The sequence below is a fragment of the Pogona vitticeps genome, chromosome 6, assembly GCF_051106095.1.
Source record: "Pogona vitticeps strain Pit_001003342236 chromosome 6, PviZW2.1, whole genome shotgun sequence".
Classification (NCBI taxonomy): domain Eukaryota; kingdom Metazoa; phylum Chordata; class Lepidosauria; order Squamata; family Agamidae; genus Pogona; species Pogona vitticeps.
Genome location: NC_135788.1, coordinates 5,327,160 through 5,341,925, shown reverse-complemented (window position 1 = coordinate 5,341,925; position 14,766 = coordinate 5,327,160). Strand labels below are relative to the sequence as shown.

Here is a 14,766-nt window from a genome sequence, read left to right as displayed (position 1 = left end):
AAAAAAGACATGGGACCAGTTAAGTGACTGGGCAGGACTGAAGTTCCCAGCCTTCTGTCCTGACACAAGCGGACATGTGGAAAGAACGTCTTGGGCCAAATGCACCTGTCAGCTGTGGCAGATTAAAACAATCTCGTTGCAAGGCAGTTGACTATTGTGATGCTCTTATTAGAGGTCCAATCCTTTGGTTACTCAGCTGTCCTGTTTTATAATGGAAAAGCCAACCCCACCCAGATCAGCGACTTACTTTCGGCCACATGGATGAGCTGCCTTTTTGATCGCCCACTGTGAAAGTGGTTTGGGGCTCAGGTTTTGAGCCTCTCTTCGTACTTCTCATCGTAGGAGCCTCTTCCGCGGACGTGCAGCAGGCAAGGCTTTTCCCCGAGCATTCCGACAACAGGCACGATCGTTTCATAGTCCACATCCTCCCTGTCAAAACAAGTACCATTTTCGTTGGGGAGCTGGGGGAAAAAGTCTTTTTCGGTTAACAGCAGGGTTGCTTAACGTCTTGGGTAAAACTCTCCTTAAAGGGCTCATGGCACAAGACACAATGAAAAAGTGGGAGCGGGCCCCACATAGGCGCAGCTACTCCTTGCTCAGAGCGAAGCGGCTTTCAACCCACGTGCAGCACCTCCCCTCCATAATGGCTTTGGAAGACAGATGGAGACAACAGCTTGAACAAAAATCTGATCTTTCCAGTGGGGGTGCCTCCAGACACCTGTGCAGCTCTCTGATACACCCCAGCTTTATTACATGGTTACATTAATGAAGGATCGTATGCCTTTATGCCGGCTGTGCAACAATGATCTCCCCCAAAAGGGTAGATGGGAGGAAGAAGCCCTGCCATTGCTGTGCAAGCTCTTTCAGGGACTCAATAATAGTGGCACGCTGGACTTCTTTAGAGAAGAGAGAGGCCTCGTTTTTCTGCATGTCTTGCCACCACAGGACTGCCCGTCTGCCTGTTATGCCCATTGTAGCAGTGTTGTCATGCTTACAGCGATGACATGTGCTCGTATAAAACAGAATTGGCAGTTCACACAAGCAACATCGTTCTAGAAGGAAGGCTGCTACATCTTATCTTCTGATGACCCAGACTTTCCTTTTTGTCATGATACTCATGATCAGAAAACCCTTTTGCTGTATCTCTCCCACAGCTGGCATGGCATAAGTTACCAGGAGGAAAAAAAACGCATGAATCTGGACAGTACGATGAAGCTGAAGGAGAGCAATCCGGGGAGCCCGCCCTTTGCTAATCTCTGGGTCTAATAGAAGAACGTCACCTCTTGTCCTACCTTGGCGTGAAGCGGATCAGCAGAAGTGCTTTTGCTGGCACGCTGCCTTGGGGTGCTTCAAGAACGCCATTATTTGGGGAGACGGAAAACACTTCTGGGTCTCGGTGCCTTTCGTCTTCATCTAGAACAAGAAATTTGTACGATTCCCCAGATGACATAAACTGACGTTCTTAAAAAGACCTTGCCCTGACTAAACAGAATGCTTATTTCCCTTACCAAGACAGATTAAATCTATTCTGAAATAACAGCAAAAATACAGCTTATCCCTTTTCAGTTTTTCTTTTGCAATTTAGTCTCCTTAAAATGTCTTATAGTATGTTCCAGTTTTTCCTGCGGTTACCATTCTGCTTTCACGGTAAGCTAACAAGCCCTCTTTAGTCTATGAAAATGGACTAATGGGGTAAATATTCTGGATTTCCAAGAACGTCAATGTTCTTAGCAGTGCAAGAGGATGCAACGTCTCCATTTCTCTTACTCAGCAAAGCCGTCCAGTAGCTCCTCGAGCCGCTCCTGTTTGTCACCAGGACCGCTTCCGTCCTTGTTTGGTTCACCAGGCAGGTTTCAAAATCAACGGTCATGGGAGAGAGTTCGAGAACCGGGACAGTCAGACAGGCTGTCATGGGGAGCACCTGCAGCAATATAAAGCGGGGCCCAAATCATCAGAACTGCCTCACACCTTACTTCAGGGGAGTACCCTTGGACAAAGGAAGCCAGGCCAAGCTCTCTCTCGTGACCGTGGCCGGGCCCCCGTACCGGAATGCCCCTGTGCATATTCTGCGGATGTCAGAGCTTTTCCAGAGGCAATGCAGAAAAATGGACAGCATCTTTTAAAACCATGGCTAAGACTGCAAGTGGTGGGGCTGTAGACACTTCCCCCTGCTTTCTAACATGGTTTCCTAAATCTTAAGTGCAGGCAAAAGCAGGACATTAACTCCAGTAGCTGCGGAGGCTCCCAAACAGATTATTTCTGTGCAGGAGCCAGAGATTTTGCTGTAAAGTAAGCTCTACTCACTGGCAACGTCATTCTTCTCCTAGCATATCTAAGCTACCTCTGAAACCAATGCTCTTTCTCGCTTTGAGCAATCCTCCCGTGAACTATGGGGTCTGGATGGTTAACAGCAAAAGCACAAAAGCAAACAGAAAGCCAGCCACGGGGCACACTGTACTCACTCTGGGGATTTTAGATGGCTTTCTCTTCAAAATGGAAATCAAACCAGCTCAAAATGAATACAATTTTTAACAAGCTCAGATATTGTAAAACAAGGGCTGGAATCCTAGTGTGAGTTTCCATTTGTGTAAGGGATATTGTGGAAATCGTGGCTGCAAAGAGCCACTCATTAAAAGGGGTGATGAGCCTGTAATCTGATGGGTTCCTGCACTGATCCCACTCAGGACAGCTCTTTGCCAAATCATCCATGGTGAGAAATGCTGAAATCACAGGGTTCTTCACTGCTGCCAAAGCCAAACCCTTTCCTGGTTTCCCTCCGTCTACTCCACCTGGACTGCTTTGTTGCTGTACTCGATGACGAGGTCTTGCTTAAATTCCAGTATTTTGTCTCCATTTGCACCATGGAGTACTTGAAGTCCAGGCACCAGCTGGTCCTCTGGAAGGTGCTGGTAGGTTAACAACTCCAGGGTGGTGTGGAAGGACACTTTCAGCTGTGGAGAAGCCAAACCAGAAGTGTCAAACAGTAGGATCACGTGCACAGGAAAATGGACAAATAAAAAAAAACAGGCAATGTGTTTTATCTTTTATGAGGCCATGTTCTGCTGATGCCCAAACAGGTGAGCACTTGAATGACACAGAACTCTTTGTAACATGAGCCTGAAGATCAACAGCGGTTACAAATGGAAATGTTGTACAACTGGAGGAGCGAGAGGTGCACTGGGCAGGCTACATGGGTCACTTCAGACCACTCCTCAGCAGGGTTCGCGCTTGGATTCCTCTGCCCACTCGTGTCCAAGGAGATAGCCATGGGAGAGTTTCTCTGCTGGCCAGAGAAGCCTCCATGAAGCTGGCTAGGTCTCTGGGATTAGAGCTTTGCATATAATTGCATACATGGGCAATCCCTAGATCGGAAGGTCTGATTCATAATACCACTCAATGGGATCCAGATTTAAGAGTGTGCAGCTGCACCGGCAGAAGCAACCGTCTCTCCTCCCTCCCTTCCTCCTCCCATCAGCCCTTCCAGCTTCCCAAAAAAGCTGCAGACACTCTGCTGAATAGGGTGAACCGGCTGGGTAGATATCTCAGACAGAACCCTCTTGAAAGAGGGCTCCCAATCATACTAAGTTGACTTTCTTCCAGGTAAGTGCATACAGCAGGAGTTCCCAAAATGAAGACAATGGCATTCATGCCTCACCACCCTGAATTTATCATCGCCCAACTCCATTTAAGAGAAAATTCAATACATAATTCAATATTAAAAATAAACTTTCAATTGTACCAAAATTACTTTACTAGATGTTATGAAATTTGACAATAAGAAATTTGATGGGTTTTTTCCCCATCAAATAAAATCACACAATCTCATCCTGTCCCTGGAAATTTTCTTCACATACCCCTGGAGATGACCCACCTTCCCCTAATTTTTGAACGGGTGGCGTGTAGGACTACAGCCAAAGAAAATTGAACTGGGATCCCTTGAGAACAACCCCACGCAAGTTCAGTCAACGCATTAGCTGAATTCAGATGCCATGGCAGAAACTGCTGGTGGATGGAGCAGGCGTATTACTCTATGGTAGTAAAACATCTGCATCTGAGGAAGTGGCACCCTATGAGTCAGATGCCACAGGGCTCTTGAAATCAATCAGATACACATTCAGTTAACATCTGGATTCAATCTACTGTGAGTATAAACTGCCTGCTGTAGCGTGAACTCACCAGCATGTTCTCCAACGCATGGAGGAGAAGGCGATTCCCTCCTTCATCCCTGTCGCTGCCAGATGTTTTAATAGTCTTCTTGGGATCCACTCCAGAAATAGAAAAGGGCATTGTTAACAGAAGCTTGAAGGAGAGAGGGGCCTCGGTATTGTTGGTCAGTTTCACATTGAGAGTGGTGGGTGCATCTGTCAGGATCTGAAGGAGAACACAGACAGGATATCATTGGCCCAGATGGCTACAGATTCTGGGTCGCTCCTGTGACGAACACGGGTTCGAAAACACACGTGTACGCTTGGACAGAGAGCAATCAGGAGTTTGCACATGCTAAAATGAGCTGAAGAGTCCAATCCAGCCAGCCATGCTACAACACTCCTTCTCACAAGTCTGCCCACATAAGAACACCCTGGTACTCTCAGATATTATTGTGAATAGGTCAAGTGGGCTTTGTAGTCCTTAGACTTAACTTGCACCACTGACAGGACTCTAAGTAAGCTAGGCCGAGGCAGCACTCTCAGATGACCCTATGGCAAGTGTACTGTTCAGGAAACCAAATGAGTTTTATAATCTTTATTTTATTAAAGAAAAAGCATGTTACTAGATATTCAAAGCCAAATTAAACCAAAACAAATAAACTAGCATTGTGCTGTTTAGTTACAAAGATGTAGTGAGGCAAAGAAAACATGAAAAATATAAAAGTATTCAAAAACCCAAAAAGCCATTAAAATGAATAAAAACAATTCCAGTCCAGGAATTCATTAGTAAACAAAATAATCCAAGTTGGTTATAACAAGGCTATAGTCCTCAGTGATACTATAGAATAAAAACCCCTAAACAAAAGTAAAAATCCATCATATGTCCCATAGTCCTTAGAAAAGAAAAATCCAGTAAATATACCATAGTCCTTACTAAATTACAAGAGCATAGTCCATATGGAGTATTCCAAGAAAAGAAGTCCATAAAGAATATTCCATAGAACAGTCCATAGAAAATAGTCCATGCATAGTCCTTAGGTAAAATCCCATAAGTCTATAAGTAAACCAGCAAAGCATAGAAACCAGTCCATGTAGGTAGGCCACCAAACTCTCTCTCAAGACATCAGGGTAAGTCCCATATGGCTGAAATGTAGGTCACGAATCACTGAAAGGTCGGTCTTGGAAAGACAAAGTCCATAGGTAAAAAGTTCCTTTTTCAAGAGTAACTGGCAAGGGCCTAATGCACCTTCCCACGATGTCATCCAATCAGAGTTTGTTACTAGGCAAACAGTCCTGTTACATCACATGAATTCTTTCTCATACACACCAGATGTTATTTGGGTTACGGTGGTGTCTCAAAGAGTCACAACAATTTCCATCTATCTTATCACACAGAGTCCTTCTCAGGCCTTCAGAATAACATGCTCTCAGCTCGCCTAGAAAACAACTTGTCAGCATAGCACAGATACTATATACAAAGAAACAAAATGGAACCTCTCTGGCTTATTTCATAATTACAAAACCCATATGCCTTAAAAGATTTTAACTCAAAAACCCATCTCATCACAGCTCCCATTACATGCACCTGTTGTGGCAGAGACTACCATGTGCACATAAGTCATTTAGGTGTGCCTACCCAAAAATGACTGAAAACTGCCTTGTGCATAAAGATTAGAATAAAGACACATATAAATTGTCCAGTTCTAAATGAACAAAGCAAATTTTCCACATCTTGAGACTTTGCTTCCTCTTTATATCGGGTAAGTTTTGTCAGGATCTCTACGTCGGGCTGTTCTGAAGCTCCGCAGAGAAGCCAGGCGACTACATGTTGCCTTAAGGGCTCATTCATGAAATCTCGTCCCATCGCAGAAGCTGTTATAGATTTACAATTGGAGCTGGCTTGGGATGGTTTTGTGTGTGTGTGTGTGTGGGTATTCTGGGAACTGTAGTCTATATAAAAGGAATCCTTCCAAGCCCTGCCTGCCCTAAACTCATTGAGTGGTAAGAAACAGACGGCTTTATTCAGCCCTACCCACCTGAGCCACAGGAGCGCAGGACAGGTTTCGGCATTAAGCCAATTCGAAGGGGTCAACGTAGTGAGGGGAAAAAAAGGAGGAAAAGGGATGCTGGACTGAACAAGGCCCATTCCGGCAGGGCAAAAGGGACAGAGGGAGGGGAAACGGGAGTCCAGGGGGAGAAATACCAGCTCCCTACCACAGTAATGTTAACCAGTTACGCCTAGTACAACACTGCCTGCCTCCTCCTCCATACTTGCTACTTTGGAGTGGGGGGGGGGCATACCAGGGATGGATTCTCAAACAAACAAAAATCTTCAGATTTTGAGTCATAATTTCCAGCTCTGTTGTGTGGCAACCACCCTGAGTACTGATGAGCTGCTGGGCCCTATTCAAGGTGCTACAAATGGCCAGCGCTACACACCAAAGAGAAACCCCTCTCCCCATACATAAACTGCTTATCTTATTCTTCAGGAGAGGGCTGAGATTTCATCACCTAACCTCTAATCTAGGTGTGCAGACTATTTATTTTATTTAAAATAATTTGACCCCGCCTTTCTCTTTAAAGAGGGCCCAAGTTTGCTGACACTCTAAAAAGACAGTATTTAAAGCTAAAAACGGTAAATGGACAAATATTTTAAAGGATCCAACAAAGACCACACTCAAAAAAGGCAAAGAAAAAGCTCCTAGGCTACTGTCTAGAGAAGCCCCTCCATCCACAGAGTCTGGCTGTCCATGGTTAAAGTGAGATGCTTTTTCAGTCTACTTCTCCAAAACGGAAAAGCCTTAGAAATGCTTACCGCTTTAAGAGGTCCATTTGGGATCAGACTACTGGCCACTGCGTGGAATAACAAGCCACTCTCATGATCCATTTCAACAGTTAACCTGCAAAGAGGTCATAAAACATGGTAATGAATGAAACTAGAACCGGCAAAGCGACACCTACATGACCCTAATTGTAGAGAGGTGCTGGTATAACTCAACCCACTGTAGCTGAATATGGAAAGCTCTTCTAGAACCACCAAACTAATCTGAGACTGGATTGAGAGAAACGTTATCCTAAAGAAGGTAACAAGAGAGACTCTGCTCTGTTCCCAGATGACCTCCTGCCCCATTCCAGAACCTCTGCACGTGGCTTACAAGCTTCTGCAATTCATCAGTCCCAATACTGTACTTACAAAGCAGGCTTGACAAAGGCTTGCAGGTCTAGCCGCATCGGTGCCACGGCGTGGCCATCTCCACGAGTCACTTTTCCAGGGATCTCCCGAGCAGCCTGGTAGAAGAAAAAAGTCAGCTGTGGTCCTGACCGTTGGAGATCTGAGACAGGGGTTCCCTCTCTGTGCCTATGGAGGGCAGCCTATGGGGGCTAGTGGTGCCCTGGCACCCGAGGGACTTTGGTGGGCTTCCTGGAGCCCTGGAGTGAGCAAAAGCAAATCGACAACGTAGCCGTCACACGATGCAACTGGAAGAGAACACCAGCCACCACTGACAGGCATCACTGACTCCCTCAACAAAGTTATCCGGTTTCTAGTTAGCAAAAAGAGGAAAGGTAAGAAGAAGAAAAAAAGGAGAGGAAAGAGGATCTATTTTCATCTTACACATACCAAGTTGTCCAGACTCATGAAGCCGAGGCCAAAACCTTCACATTCAAACTTGTTAATGATCTCTGGCAGTAAAAGTGGGGTGAAGGAAATATGGACGGCAGCAACGCCACCGGCGGGGATGACCTGGAAAAAAACCCAAAATAGTTCTTTGGTTTGCGACTTTCTGCCAGAATGTCAGCCTGTTCCACCCGATCCTCACAGGCCTTGCTCCTATAGGTCACCACGCCAAGAGAGACCAACCTTTCCACAAGAAAATGTGCCTCCTCGGTTGTGGCCCTATCCTTGTGGAATGACCTCCCATTAGAGGTGTGTCAGGCCCCTTCCCTCCCAACTTTCAAGAGGAGACTGAAGACTGTAATTTTCCAAGATGTGCTTAAGGGACACCCTCTCTTAAATTAATTTATATGTGCATTCTCCGATTCTGCCATTATCGTTTTAATTACTCTTATCTGGGAGTTGAGTCATGGCAACTGGACTTCTTTCTTATTAGGTTGAAACGTTTTGCTATTGATCCAAGGAGCTTTTTCAGGCTGAAGAATGAGGAGCGAAACGTTTCAACCTAATAAGAATGAAGTCTCGTTGCCATGACTCAACTTTCCGATAACTTCACCTGGAGGACTGAGAATCTTCATAGATTTAATTACTCTTGTTTGTTGGGTGTCACCGTGAGTTTTATGCTGGGATGACTGGTTATTCTTTACTGGCAAGACCAGGACTTACAACTTGCTTAGGAGTTATGCAGAAGGGGTAATCCGAAGGCACCCCCTCGTGGGGTCGGATGACAACAGAGATTATGTTCTTCAGGGCAAGAGGCTGCCAAGCAGTGTCCTCCTCACTTGATCCTTCCTCATCCTCAAAAATTGGATCAAGAGTCTGTGGGAGTGAAACACATGACAGGGGAGGAGTCCAGAAAGAAGCAACAACACAGATTCACATTTTTGTTTATAATGACAAGGGACAGATTTTTTTAAGGTGCACAAATGTATGCAAATGTAGGATTTTATTTTACTGCAATAGTTGGGAATGTTTCCTGAGAACTGTGCTCATTGCTCTTCTGGCAGTATACATCTTGTTTTGAAAAACCTTTGACAAATAAGAATGCTTAACAAGGAATAATTAAGAACTTGAGAATTGTGAAGAGGCAAAATATGTATTAGGTTGTATTCAAGAGAAGATACGCACAAATACACCTGGCAATTTTCTAGTTAGTCTAGAAACCTAACTGCGGTGGCTTGGCTGTGCAAGTCCTCTACTGACTGGGGTCAGGAGTCCTTTCTTGCTGTGCTGCAGCAGCTCCTCTTCCTAAACATTTCCTTCTGCTTCCAGCAAGCAGATCTGTCACCTCTCCTGCATAACGTGCTAATACTTTGGCTCCCTTTCGGCAAGTGCCACAGAGATGAAGCTTCAAGAGCCGACAGGCGCTAGGCACTTACCGAGTTCTCCCTGGAAGTGGTGAGCGAGGTGCCTGCCGAGATGGAGGACATTTTACCCGAGACAGTTTCGGCTTCCCAGAGGACTTCAATCTCATTACCATCCAGGTCTTTAATTGGGAATGGGGCACCGTAGAAGACCAAGAGGTCCACCAATTTGTCATCATCTTTATCTTGGTTGTAACTTTCCCAGTCCATCCGAATGTCTATCCGAAAGGGGAGAAAAGCAAACCAACATTCAGGTTTGCCAAAGATGTGTGAGTGACCACAGACATACATATTTTTCCTACAGTGAATACGGCATCATGAGATTGCTACCATGTTTAAAATAACCACCGCAGGGCAAATATCATGGTCAAAAAAACCTTTCACATTGCTCTCATTCAAAGCTGCACTGATACTAGGTACAGAATTCAGTATTCTCACATTTCATTTTAGAAAGTCCACAAGATTCACACCCTCAAAATACTGAAAGAATACAAGCAGTTTGGGGATGGGATACAGAATTCTCCAACTGGGTAGAGAAGATATGGCTTGTGCTCATAAATGCACAGTCTAAGCTCCTGAGTATAAAAATCGGGCTTATTAGGTATATTCCAGAATGGTTAGCAACCTCTCTTTCAGTGGCAAACAACTCAGTCAAAAAATCATCAGCCACCTTGTACAGTGCTGTGATTAATGTTGGGGTGGGGGGTGGGGGAGCCCTTGGAAGCCTAGCAGGGGGGCAAATACTTACCAAACGGAGTAGGGTTGTTCAATCGGATACAGCGTGAGACAGTATCTCCGCCGGAGATGTGGGCCCCAAACCTGGGAAGCAGAACCAGGGAAGGATCAAACCTTGGTGTTTAGTTTCAAGGTAGAACATTTTCATCCGTGCAATACAGCTCGGTGGGCAAAGTCAGAAACAAAAGTGTTTCTCTGTATTCTGCAGACTTGGTTGAACTGGAATACCTTCTCTGCAGACAACAGCTGGGAATTAGGGGGAAAGAAGACACAACCTGCTAAAAATTATGATGGAGGGTGTCTTAAAGTTGATGTATGGGGGTTGAGGCAGGCCTTTTAGGGGCTCTCCAAGCTGACTGATCCAGCCTGGTGTATACAACACGGGTCCGAAACAAACCCAGGGCTGTCTGGCTTTGGGGCCGGGCCCAAACACCACTCTCCTCTGAAGGAAAGAGAAAGTGAGGTGGGGTGTTTTGGTTTTTTCGCACGGCAAAAAATGAAAACAGATCAGGCCTGTAGATCCCTTAAGATGCACAGGCTGAAATCCTGTTGCTTAGCATAGTTAACTGCAACTGGAATAAAGCCCATTGGATCAATGGAATTGACAGAGGAGCTGACTCACCAAATCTCCACTGATTCAATGGGCCTACTCTAGTTATTACTTTCTATGCTATGCAACAGGATTTCAGACACCGTTTCAGCATGGAGTTCTGTGAGTTAAAATCCAATATAGGTCTCTGAAGAAGACTATATTGTAATCCATGGTGAAATAGATCTGTTTGTCTGTTTCATGGGGTTTTTTTGTTATATATGCTGAAACAGACTATCACAACTAAGCATACAGAAACATACTTTAAAGTGTGCTATAAGTGGAATTTGACTAAAGGTTAGGAAAGGTAATATATCATTAGCTGTCATTTAGACTGTATCAGTGTTGCTGGATGTATGTGGAAAGGAGAATGCTGGATTATATAATGTCTTCTGATAGAAGAAATCAAATGGTGCCAGCCTCCGCTGTGATTAAACAGGCACATATAGTAAGATCCTTGTATTTAATATTTTTCAGACTGTGGATAAGTGAATCAGTGGATATTGATCCTGCAGATATGGGGGTCCTACTCTATACCATGATGAAATTTATGGGAAGGAAACAAGAAAAGGTCATACGGAGATGGGAGGGACTTCACAAAATGACTGAGCATTAGAGCACATTGAAACTATTAATGCAGATATACCCCTCAACTGCATTTGGAGTCCTTGACAGCCTGGCTAACAGCAAATGGCTTCTACCTGATTACAGGAGTTGGCATCGGATGGTCTGGTCCTGTCATCTGCAAGAATATGGGGCAGCCTTTCACAGTCATTTGGATGGGAATCAACATGGGCTCCGATTCTCCCACCTGCACAAAGACATTTAATTTTATATATATATAACGAATGAATCTAGCTGTTAAAACTACAAAGGGGACTGGGAGCCCAACGGAATGGCTAATATTCCCTCTGCTACAAACAGCAAAATGGCCATTGATTATCAGCATTCCGAGTCTCTACACCCCCCCCACAAGAGGTCAGTGCTGGTTTGTCACCTCCCACATCCTTGGGGTCAAGGATCAAACGACAACTCTCCCCAAATTCAAGCAAAACCCTAGCAATCCAAAAGGGATCTCTCGCCCTAAGGGGGAGCAGCCCAGAGAGTGAGCTCCAGATTTCTGGGGTGCAAGCCATACAAGACATCACAGACTCATAAGGCATTACTGCACTTTTTCTTAGAAACAGGGGCCACTGTCTCTAGTGAGGTCTCTTCCAAGTCCTAGACCTTCTGCGTTCGTCTTCCCAGAGTCCAGGTCAAAGCCCCGCTCACTGGCTCATGTTGTCCAGAATCAAACAAGGCCACCTACCTTACAGACGAGTCTGTCCTCGTAATGTCCCCACATGTTGTTATAGGCTGTTATTTCTACAAAAAGCTGCTGAAAGGCCGTCAGGGTTCCTGCTGAGGGGTAGACATGGAAAGACGCTCCCTTCCCACTTGACAGCATGGCAGCTCTGAAAGCTGGAAGTAGCAAAGCACAGCAGAGGAAAGGAGTGGACACCCATGGCCTTCGAGCACAACCTGCTCATTTTAACAGGGCTCGCACATAAGATGGTGCTAAGCTGTGTCCAGCGAGACTTTTCTTTGCCATTATAACGTCTTTCCTTTCCCTTGCCTAACCTCATGGCTGTAAAAATACAACCATGTCAGAATCAGCCTACCTGACTGCTTTCTCTTTACAATCTGTTTCGTTATTCGTCTTGTTTTTTCCACTGCTGTGCAGCTGCGCCTTGAAAAACAACAACAACAACTCAACTTTGAAGGATATGTTGGTTTCTTAATTCTAGGACATGTGTAATATTTATCGACAATGGTAGATCTGAGAGAGGCCACGTCATCATTTTCCATTCCAAATTTTAATTCACTTGGATGGCTGTGGGCAAGGGACCATCACTCAAACGGAAGTCTTTGGCTCTAAAAATGGCACAGTACCATTTTTACACACAGTTAAGCAAGCCATAAAGCAGATGTCCCCAAACACGTGTCCTTCACAATTTTTTGGACTACAGCCTCTATCATCCCCAGACAATGTGGCAGCTGACCTGTAATCCAACACACCTGGGGGAGCATCAGCTTCAGGAAGGCTGCTATCCAACATCTCATCTCATATGGAAAGTAAGGGGGGGGGAAGCAACCCAGAGTGACTTAGGGATCACTCAGGAGCTGCTGCTTTGACACAGATTTTGGGAAGCCCTGCTCCAATTCATGCATCAGATCCAATAATGCTCCCCTATGTGAGGAGCTCCCAATTTGCTGATTAAAAAGCGCAACAGGCAGAACTTAAAAGGTGCAACAAAGCTTGACCTCCTAAGAGGACATGATAGAAAAGCGCATCTGCAACAGAGGCCCTGTAAGTGCTTTCCAGGCTGGGGATGAGGCGGGTGGTCAAGACAGAAAAGGCAGCGAAAGCCACCTGCTTCCTTTGTGATACTTCTCGGTTGTTCCACACACCTGGCACTACAGGATTTTGGAGCAAAACGTTTTATAGTTATATAACGTTGAGGAGAGTTTTGCAGAGCAGAAAAGTTAAAATATTTGTTTTTTTTTCTTCCTTCCTTCCTTCTGGAACTTCCCTGCAGGATGCAAAGAGGCCTTTGGGGTGTTTGCTTGTCTGTTTGTTGGAGAGTTAGTTTATGGCACAAAGTGCCCTCAACCTTCTAGACAGGAATGCTGAGGCTTGAGAAGTCAAAATCCCTACCCAAGACTCTCTCCAGCTTTTAAGAATCAAAAAAACAAAAACAGGAACAGCTAAAAATCCCAACCGACACCTCAGCCTTCTGTCCATTTTTAAAACTTGCATAATTCTGCCGCACTTCCTCAATATTAGTCACCGGAGAAACCACGGCCTTATTTTTGGATACACCTGTTTGGCTTCCAAATGGTTTGCTATTAGTGTATGTGATTTGCTCCTGTCCTCTGACCAGGTTCAAATGGAAGGAAGCAAGACTCACGCAGGGGAACCCTCTTCTTCCGACGGTGGTGGTGGACCGCTGCTGAAATACTCCACCTCTATTGTGAAGAGAGCAGCTAATTCAGAATGATTGGTGATGATGAGCTGACGTTTGATAACACTCTTCAGTGGCACTTCAGACCCAAAGTCGAGTTTCAGATCTTCAGAACCCTCTGCCTTTTTCTCTTCATCGCTGTAGAGAAACACAGATGATTTCACAGAGAATCAGACTGCTGGAAAGGGAGCCAAACTTGAAAACAAGAGAAAGAGGCAAACCTCCGACACCTATCGATAACATTCTACTAGCAAATTCTGCATTCTCCCTCACTGCTGGATGGCTCCTTCTCAGGTAAAGATTCCCCTTGACATTTAGTCCAGTCATGTCCAACTCTAGGCCGCAGTGCTCATCCCTGTCTCCAAGCCGTAGAGCCAGCGTTTGTCCAAAGACCGTTTCCGTGGTCACATGGCCAGCGCGACTAGACACGGAACGCCGTGACCTTCCCACCAAGGTGGTACCTATTTATCGACTCAAATTTTTACATGCTTGCGAACAGCTAGGTTGGCAGGAGCTGGGACAAGCAAGGGGGGCTCCCTCCATCGCGTGGATTCGATCTTATGACGGCTGGTCTTCTGACCTTGCAGCACAGAGGCTTCTGCAATTTAACCCGCAGCACCACCACATCCCTGCAGATGTGGCTCCTTCTCACAGACCCAAAATTATGATTCCCTTCCTTTACCTGTCAAAGGGTACAGAGTACGTGACATGCAGCCCCTTTACTTCACCCGAAAGGGCCAGGAAGAGTGGGTCCAGCATGTCTTCAATACTACAGCACATGGCGAGGTCATCCAGCTTTTCCTAATGGAAATACATCTTCGTAAGAATATGAACCACAATATCAAGACAGGTGTTGACTCGTCATGGCCAAAATGCTCTTCTCCCCCCCCCCCACATATTCCACAGCTCTGGAAGTGACAGGAACTAATGGAGGCTAATGAATGAGGTGCTCATAGCATGCCTGGTTGTGTGCCAGCTCCATTACCATCATCTCATTAAGTAGCCACCATGGTCTGTGCAGTTGTGGTCATACAGGGAGACAAAAACAACAGGGATCTGTCCCATGATTTAACTCTTAAGTCTGGATTCACTCTAATAAAATTCATCATCAAAAATTAATTAAACAACATAAAAAAACCAGCAGTAAAAACACAGTGAGGCTCGGAGCACAAAACCACCGTAAAACTAAACCAAGAGGTCCACCCAAAGAGCAACTGCCATGCTCTCCGTGTTTTGTGAATGGAATAGTTTG

The 14,766-nt window shown here is 45.3% G+C and overlaps 1 protein-coding gene across 5 annotated transcripts in view; it reads right to left on the bottom strand.

The window, feature by feature from the left end:
* DLEC1 (DLEC1 cilia and flagella associated protein) overlaps nt 1-14,766 on the bottom strand; it is a 43,262-nt gene that overhangs the window by 3,357 nt on the left and 25,139 nt on the right. For 3 of the 5 annotated variants that reach the window (XM_073002830.2, XM_078378308.1, XM_073002832.2), the window contains 16 exons: nt 14,197-14,315; nt 13,461-13,652; nt 12,171-12,238; nt 11,819-11,970; nt 11,211-11,320; nt 9,934-10,004; nt 9,201-9,403; nt 8,488-8,640; nt 7,768-7,890; nt 7,342-7,436; nt 6,964-7,048; nt 4,177-4,371; nt 2,790-2,951; nt 1,768-1,921; nt 1,293-1,413; nt 248-429 (listed from right to left, as the gene is read on the bottom strand). In XM_073002830.2, coding sequence (XP_072858931.2) covers nt 306-429; nt 1,293-1,413; nt 1,768-1,921; nt 2,790-2,951; nt 4,177-4,371; nt 6,964-7,048; nt 7,342-7,436; nt 7,768-7,890; nt 8,488-8,640; nt 9,201-9,403; nt 9,934-10,004; nt 11,211-11,320; nt 11,819-11,970; nt 12,171-12,238; nt 13,461-13,652; nt 14,197-14,315 — 2,127 coding nt within the window. In that variant the 3' untranslated portion in view covers nt 248-305. Of the gene's footprint in view, nt 1-247; nt 430-1,292; nt 1,414-1,767; nt 1,922-2,789; nt 2,952-4,176; nt 4,372-6,963; nt 7,049-7,341; nt 7,437-7,767; nt 7,891-8,487; nt 8,641-9,200; nt 9,404-9,933; nt 10,005-11,210; nt 11,321-11,818; nt 11,971-12,170; nt 12,239-13,460; nt 13,653-14,196; nt 14,316-14,766 lie in introns of those variants that run through there. The other 2 variants (XM_073002831.2, XM_073002833.2) reach the window with 2 other exon arrangements.